This window comes from Pomacea canaliculata, linkage group LG3, assembly GCF_003073045.1.
Source record: "Pomacea canaliculata isolate SZHN2017 linkage group LG3, ASM307304v1, whole genome shotgun sequence".
NCBI lineage: Eukaryota > Metazoa > Mollusca > Gastropoda > Architaenioglossa > Ampullariidae > Pomacea > Pomacea canaliculata.
Window position 1 is genome coordinate 20,382,238 of NC_037592.1, and position 8,532 is coordinate 20,390,769.

The following is an 8,532-nucleotide window of genomic DNA, read 5'->3' on the forward strand; positions in this document are numbered from 1 at the left end:
CACACACATACAGACACGCTGCACAGGAAGCGGCAATTAGCCTGGAAAGAGAAATAACTCTCTTGTATTTACGGGTTACTAACGAGACCTTGAAGTAGCGCAAGCTTCGTTTACCTTACAAGCCGCTATCAGTGGTTACCCTGCACGTGCAGCCAGCAAACCTCTCGACCATGTCAGCGCTCATTCAAGCATGTCCTTCAAGGAGATGCGCTCAAGTGCGCGTGCGTGCCCACACACACACACACAGTGCACGTGAACATCTCCAACTCCAGGGGTGGTGACCATACAAGGAGGGATTTTCTTCTCACTTTTATATGGTTGTTGATAACTTGTGCACTGTAAGTCTGAGTCGTATAAATTTGTTTTCCTCTTTTAAATCTGTGTATATTGTAGACATTGTAACATGCACATAGCCAGAACCTTACGTATATTGAAAAAGTGCCTCTTTCAACAGCAAGGTTTGCTCATATATACTGAAATACAAAATCAAACAAAACAAAACATAAAAAATACGCTCAGTCCTATATATTTATGGGGTAGTTGAAGCGTATCTGGTTTCCGTCGACTTCAGGTACCGTGCCTGCAGCTCAGGTGATAGGAAATCTGTTCACACGGGTGCGAGGTTCCTCAAGCCATCAGGTGCCCAACGTTTAGATTACATTTGTCTTCATCACCCCAGCTATGTAATGGGAATCACTGGCCTGTCACTGGCCTGAGGCAGATTATACAAAATTCATGTCTTTCCATTGTAAACGCTTCCTGAAGGCAGTCGTGATATCTGTGTACCGAGGAGTAGGAATAGTTAAATCACTTTTATTACAAGTTGTAACAGTTTAGCTTATATTTCAGCGTCGAACAGAGGTGGCAACAGATGCTTACAGGCATTCCAAGTGTTGGAATATTGACATTTTGAAAGATGGATTCCTCATTTTCTCGTAAAGAATAGGTAACGAACTGTTGACTGTCATACCTGTAAAGCTTTACAATTTTGCTATTATGTAGCGGTGTTGAAGGAAATATGTCAGCCGTTTCCCAGTTGTAACTGATGCTCGTTTCTCACCCAACACTCGGTAAGTTAAAAAATTAGCTGAGAAAGCGTGTGTAAGGTTTAAGGATAATCTTCCAGCCTCACTGGCGAGGCGAGACCCTCAAGGAAGGGGTTAATTTACTGACATGGGTCTTGGACTAAATACATCTTTAAACAACCACACCAAATGTAAAAGTACATTGATCTCTAAACACTCCATTCGTAGTACTAATTAAATCATAGAACTTAAAATTGCTGAAAGAAAACTGGGTATTGAGAAATTTAATAAAAACCGCAGCTGACCTGGAGTGTCTGATGGAATCTTACAGCAAGTCATAGCGGGTGGCATAGCATGACAGGCATACCACCACTTCTCTGACCTTTAGATTTTTTTCCAATATCTATTATTATTTTGTAAAAAAAAAGTAAACCATTCGGATGGTCTTTAAAACCTTTGTACACTAATCAGTGAATTCAGCACTTTGCTCTCTTTGAAACGTCTGTTCCAGCGAGCAACAAGGTGAAGACACACTCAATAAAATATCGTTGCAAGCCATGTAAATGTTACTGTTAATGTTTGGGGCACTTAGTGTTTGCATACATCTCCAGTCAGAAAAGAGAAGGGGTTCTTACGCGTGTCACGTGGCATTATAGGTGAAGGCACACCATGTGGCACTTCACGAGGACAAAGACAAACAACTGCTGTTAGATGAGAAGGTAAAGAAACTATCCGGCGTGCATTAGTTCATGTCCTCTCAGGTCGAGAAATTTAGTGCAAAGGCTGTAAGGGTTACTTCGTGGTAATGATTAAGGACGACCAGTAGGTGCCTAGTAATACTGTATAAGTGTTCTTTTATGTTCATGCGTCACCCCGAGCTACCCGGCTATAGATTTCTCCATTTTCTCCCCCGCTCCCATCTCCCCCTCCAAGCTAGATGTTTGGCCAGGATGCTAAAGCATTTCTCTTCATCCCACCATCAAGTTGCCCTTGGTATCGATGTTCTTTCAAAAACACGGGCATTTAATACATTAGCACGATGTCGATACTCATGCAATATAGCACAAAGTATTGCCCTATACGCCCCTAAAACCCAGCCCTACCGAATTGCCTTTGAAGTATACAGAATATTACTAAAATTAAAACTATGAAGATTACCACGTGAGATAGCTTTTGCATTTATATGCATTTACAGCTTCCAAAAAGTGAGAAATTTATTTACAGTATACTCATTAAGGCAAACACTAGCTGCATTATTTTAAGGCTATAGAATATTAGATGTCTCTTGAAATGCCTTAAAAAGTCAAGCCACCAGATTTGTATCTTGTGAATATATAATTTAAATGTATATTAACTGCTGCTGGTCAACCAAACGATGACGGGTGAGATAAAACAGTTATTGCCAAGTCAGTTATGTTATGCAATTAGTTCATGTTTAGAAAGCAGCTTATTTGTTGTTTGTTAAGTTCAGATACAAATCTCTCACGTGCGGTGTAAAGGTCTGACAGGACCTCTGGCTGTAGCTCGACATCAGGGATGGTTCACTCCTGCTGCAGGCATCAATACAGAGCCCCTCCTTGTCGTATGATGCCGCCATGGCATTCAGACTCGTGAGGTTAGTGCACGAGGGATTCAGCTCAACACCTTTGGCAACCTGTTCTCTGCCCTTAAAAACGACTGCGGTCATTTTCACAAAGAACATGGTCAGACTACGAATTTGTTAGTTTTTTTTTCTGCAAACTGCTGCCCAGGCATCTATGGCGGCAAGGAGAGCAGCTGAGGCAGACTGATGAACATTCGTACAAATCTTTTCTCCTCGCGAGATCTCGTTATAAACACTAGTGCGTGATGCTGCTGTAACTGCACAATGTACGGAGGGAGGAGGAACAGACACGAGCATAATAGATGGGAGTGTTTCCATAATTTCCCTCCTCCAAGTATACTAAGTGTCCCAAGACTTGAAAACTCATTCCCTGTTTATTTGCCGTCCTCTTTCTCCACTCCCCCGACTCGGAATTTTCACTTCCTGAGGAAAGATAATCTCGATTCTTTTATGTGAGGGTTTAGAGAGAAGGAAGAAACTTGAGAGTGGGCTTGTCGATAACAAGCAGCAGACGATTAGACAAAGGAGGAAGAAGATAAGAGAATCTGGAGGTGAAAAAGCAAAGTAGGGGAATACCGACAAGGCATATCCACCTGTATGATTTTGTGTCCCAAACCCCAAAGTTATCCAAGCCAAGAAAGGTAGGCAGACTGATATTCCAACGGATAAACGAACGGAAGGACAGACAGACCGACAAAAATTTTAATTTATGTACTTGTTTGATTGTCAGTCGGTCTTTAGCCTATTTCTTGCATTAACAAGGTTTCTGAGCAGTGACAAGTGCTGTCAACTTCCCTTTTATTCTGTCAGTGTGTAATCGCCAGGTGTGTCGCTGTAAATACCGTTTTGGACCAGTCACAGGTAAGTATTGTTGCAATGTGTGGCAGTCCTCACTTTCCCTACCGCATAGCGTTTTTATCTACGTGTTTGTGCTTGGACCAACCTACGCCCAGTTCCCTTTCTTCCACTCACTAGTCCTGTTTCTTTATTTTATCATTTTTATTTTTGTTTGTTTCTCAATCTGCAATCGTTCATGCAGTTCGCTGTCCCCACTATTATCAAGTTAATTAACACAGCATCATTTTCAAGTTCATGGAATTAAAATCAAATCTGGAGTAATCAAAAATGTATTTCATCCCATTAATAATTTAATCTATATTATAAACAATAAGATAATTACATTAATCCATTGCTAGTAAACTGAGAAAGGACTCAGTACCTTTTGTTCTCTAAAAATGCTTAAAACAAGTCTGAAAAATGCCTTCAGTCCTATTATATATATATTCCTCTCGCTTTATTTTGTGTGTGTGTGTGTGAATAAATGTGTATAATATAGTAATAATAATAACATCAACAACAATAAGAATTGTTTCACTTTTTCAGGCCATTTACCAGAGAAATTGAAACTAAAAATATAACAGTAGAAGGGTTCTAATGAAATATTACATAGCGGCACAAGTACACGTTGCCCAGGACTGTCGCCCTATTTACAGAATATTTCTGTGTTGGACACTCAGTTATAAAACATTGCTACTTTAAAAGAAAAAGCTCTCCATGAAAATGAAAAATATAATTTTACTGCTTACATTCATTTTATAAACAGTTTGATACTACATATTATTTTGTTCTTTAATATACCTAGTTATGTGAAAAACATTGTTGGAAATCCTATTTGCATATATAGGGTTTCTTACTCTGTTCACTGACTGCTGAGTTACAATATATATAATGCCACTTCTCTATTTTCGTCAATTGCTGACCAGTTGTGAGTCGACCATACGCTGTGCAAATAAGTTTTCTAAACCAAGAGACGTGACTGTGGTATCAGACTCCTTCGGTGGGCTGCTGTAGTTGTTTACAGGCCTGTCAGTGAGTGCGGTCGGCAGTAAATCAGGAGCTGACTGGCAGGCAAGACTCACAGGAGACAAATGAGTGCTGACCGCCCGCCGCCCGAGTCACTCAGTGCTGTGGGCAGCGCGTGCGTGTGTGTGTGTGTCGGCGTGCACGGCACAGTGTTCACATGGTGTTTGAGTGTTCACACGTTTCAGCAGCCACCCAGCCCTGGCGACTGTCTTATCGTTGTCCCTGAAGTTCAGCAGCCATCTAGTGCTCGAGAGTCAGTTAGAGTAACGAGCAGTTATGACGACAAACGTGTATCCTCATGCATCTCTGCACAGTGTCACACATGTATAAATGTATATGTATAGCGGCTACATGTCAGCTACATACAAAAATACTCAATGTAACAGAACTTCAGCCATAAACATTGCTTATTTCTTTACTCACGTCTGATTGTCGGCAGCTTCTTCTGTGATATTAATATTTATATAAAGCTAGCTCACTCTCAAACTCTCTCTCTCTCGTATGCGGGAGCCTACTTATATAAAAAGAAAAAAAACAAGAAAAATAAACAAAGTAGGGATTTTTAGAGGTATATATTTTTGGTAAACTAGCGGGACTTCATAAAACATTTTCCAAGAGCGTTATGGAAAGCTTTGTCAAAGAAGAATGCAATAGATTGTGACACAGTAAGCTGAAAGTGTCGTTTGTCGTTTTAAGCCACTGACATTTCCAGAAACAAATAAACAAGATTTCAGCATTTATAAAAACATCTTTTTGGTGTGTGGGATGGGGTAGGAAAAGAAAGCTATGTATGGGGCTTTTTAAATTCTGTATCTCGCATTAGACAGAAGCGAATTTAGTTTTCAATATTTGAAACACCTCAGGTATTTTCAACTAACGAGAAAAAAAAAGAATAACGGTAGGCACAATGGATCGCCAGTAGATGGGTCAGTCGGTGCAGCGGCAAGGTCACGGGGTTCAGTGCAGAGGGCGTGATAACTACCTCGCTGGTAGTCTGACAGGTGGCAGGTGATGACGAGCCAGTGGACACTTTCTGCTTTTTGGGACGTGGCAGCCCACCCCTGGCTTTCTCTGACGACTGGCACGTAAACACGCGAGACGTAGCGTGATGTCTCGGGACTCGCTTTCCTGACCTTCCGGTCACGTGGTACGTGCTGCACACGAGCGTCCACGCTGCCGGACGCTCCTGTCATTAGTCATTAGCATAGAGGTCACGTGTGCTGTTGGTACACGAGTCTCCTATGTCCGAAAACGAATGACAGCTGTCATCTCGCGATGATCATTTTCCTTATATGGCGATATGAAGTTATGCCGTCTCTCTCTCTGATTGGTGTTGACTGCAGCAGTGTTGTGAATGGTGTACCAACGTGACGTAGTAAGCTGTTATCCGCGTTCGTTGACTGCAGGTGCGAATCGCAGTGGACAATTAATTAACGGATGGGTTTTGGAAGCTGAAATTTACAGGTTACTTTTATACCGCCTGTATCTACTGATGTCTGAAAAAACGCAAACCCTTCAGGTTGGTCTTTAATGGTCTCTCATTTCTAAAACTGTGAGTTCAGGAACAGAATATATGTATACACTTGCTTTCTGCATTTTCATCTAGCACCGTCACATGCAGCTCAGGCTGTTTAGGTTTCTGTAACTAGACCCGACAGACGACTCATTGTTTTCTTTACATTTGTGAATTATCCTTTTTATGTAATAAAAATAAATTAATCTTATGGAACAGTCACAAACAAGAAAGATGTATGTTTATTTAATCAGTTGTAAGGATTATTTTCAATATTTGAGCTTCCCGAAAATCAAGATTACTACTAGGTATATAATGCTCGTTATACTAGCTCTACTTCATTATTTTTGTATATTACTAGGGAAGAAACCTCAAAGTGTCAAACTTTATTTTTTTCATCGTTAAATACACATTGCGTTATCACTGGAGCGAAAAAAAAATCTTTAAAAGTAGGAAAAAAATTAAGAGATTATGTTTCGATATACTTTCTAGTAAATTTAAGCATCGTGGTATGTAAGCTTCGCAATTTTTACACTCGAGAAAAAAAATTGTAGCCACCTCGAAAAAGAAATTCCAACCTATTCTATGTCGGGTTTTTTTAGGGGAAGGGAAAAAGGCTTGGGGCAGAAACCAAGGGGTTTGAGTTATGTCGAAGCTTCTCGTGGTGTGCCGAAGTCTTGTACTGAGAAAGGAAAAAGGTTATGCCCAGGTACTTTTGTATGGAATTAATATCGTTTCTTTATTTTTATATGTATCTTATGTATTTTTATATGTTTCAAGTTTCACGCCATTGTCAGCATGGCGAAAATAATTGCAGTCTAGTGTTGTACGATTGTGCTGTATGCCTATTACCTTCGATAAATAAGTAACTGATGTGTAAGCAGACCAACGGACCATTGCCCGGGCATCATTCATTTCACAGCAACGTGGGGAGACAATGTTTTATAAAACTAGTAGAAATGAGTGCAGATAGAAATACGCTGACCATGAGAACAGCAGGGTCTGATCATAGTCTAAATAAACACTGGCTTCTCTTCGTTTTTGTCTTAAAACACGTGCATTACATTGAAAGTGGACGTTAAGAAGTTAATTTGTGCTGAACATTGTGCTGATGACAACGAAGAGGACGCTAATTACATTTTATTATAGCTTCCATATTGATAGAAAGCAAGTTATTGTGTAACAGAAACGTTCATGGGGTCTGTTCCTGTTGTTTCAGAGTGAAGAGAATGGCAGCGACTCGGGAAGTCCAACGCCGGAGAAGAAGAGTAAAGGACGTACAGGCTGGCCGCAACACGTGTGGGCGGCGGAGCTGAAACAGTAGCAAATGCACGGAGACAGAGCCACACCCTAGACAAACCTCCCTCTCCCCACCATCCCCAAGCCTGTGAATTCCTTCATCCACATCAGGTGGACGCGTCAGGTAGCGAAGCAGCTTCCAGACCCCAGAGGCAACGATGCTGACACTGTCATCACGAGTCCCACAGACACAGAAGTCATTTTTGGTAGGGAACCGGAGTTTCTCCGGTATATCAGACTGTGAGATAATGGGCAATGTTCCTAGTGTGTTTCAAGACTATAAAGTGTTATTGTTATTATTTGCCCACTGCTTGGTGATGCTTCCATTGTGACATATCAGACTGTGACAACATTTCAAGTTGTCACAACAATATGAACGCCCTAGAAGGGAAAGGTCAGAAACTGAGGGCCTTTGCCCTTTAGAGCTGACAGGTGTTCATGCTAGGATAATGTGTACTGGAACTTTCTACAAACAGCACTCACCTGTATCCGTGTTCTTTCCTCACACATCAGAAATCACGAAATCGTGTTTTATTGACATAGCTCGCAAGAAATTTGAACTCTATAAAAGAGTGTTCCTTTCTGTGCGTGGGAATCCAAAGGAAAAACTCACCACGTTGCTTTTCTTACGTGAGCTAGACTCACTGCACGGACATGAAGACATGACAGCAACATGAACATGAACATTTAGTGTGGTCAGTATAACACGAGATGAATTTGGACAGTAGCCTCCTTACATTCGATTATCAGATTGATGTGTCTAGAATACTAAGATAAATGAGTGACTAGAATCTTTCGGTGTAATTACTAGTTTGTAATGGATATTGTATGCTCTGTAGGTAGGAGTGCATGTTTGTTAATTCATGAGAATATGCCACAGTGACAATCATCCACTTTCAGTATTCTTGTTTTCGAGAGTAAATGCGTATGATTATTTCACATGTGCGTGCGTCTGTTTGTGTGCATAATCTTTGTGTGTGTATGCAGGCATTTCTGGTTGGATGTGAGACTGGATATGTCTTATATTTTTGTAAGGGGATGAGCATTCACACAAACTAAGAGTTTGCGTTAATCATGAAATGGCCGAAAATCATTTAATCCTTTGCATGGTAGAACCAGAACAAACACCCTTATTCAAAAAAGTTTCAATCATGAATGTTCAATATAATGATCAGACAAGTTCCCTGTCGAGAGAGAGAGAGAAATACAAAACTCTGAGTAAGCCCTTC

At 40.7% G+C, this 8,532-nt stretch overlaps 1 protein-coding gene across 1 annotated transcript in view; it reads left to right on the forward strand.

Moving 5' to 3' along the window:
* LOC112560602 (heart- and neural crest derivatives-expressed protein 2-like) overlaps positions 1-8,270 on the forward strand; it is a 29,548-nt gene extending 21,278 nt beyond the window's left edge. Inside the window, exon 2 of the mRNA XM_025232533.1 lies at positions 7,224-8,270. Coding sequence (XP_025088318.1) covers positions 7,224-7,328 — 105 coding nt within the window. The 3' untranslated portion in view covers positions 7,329-8,270. The remainder of the gene's footprint in view (positions 1-7,223) is intronic.
* Positions 8,271-8,532: the final 262 nt, after the last annotated feature.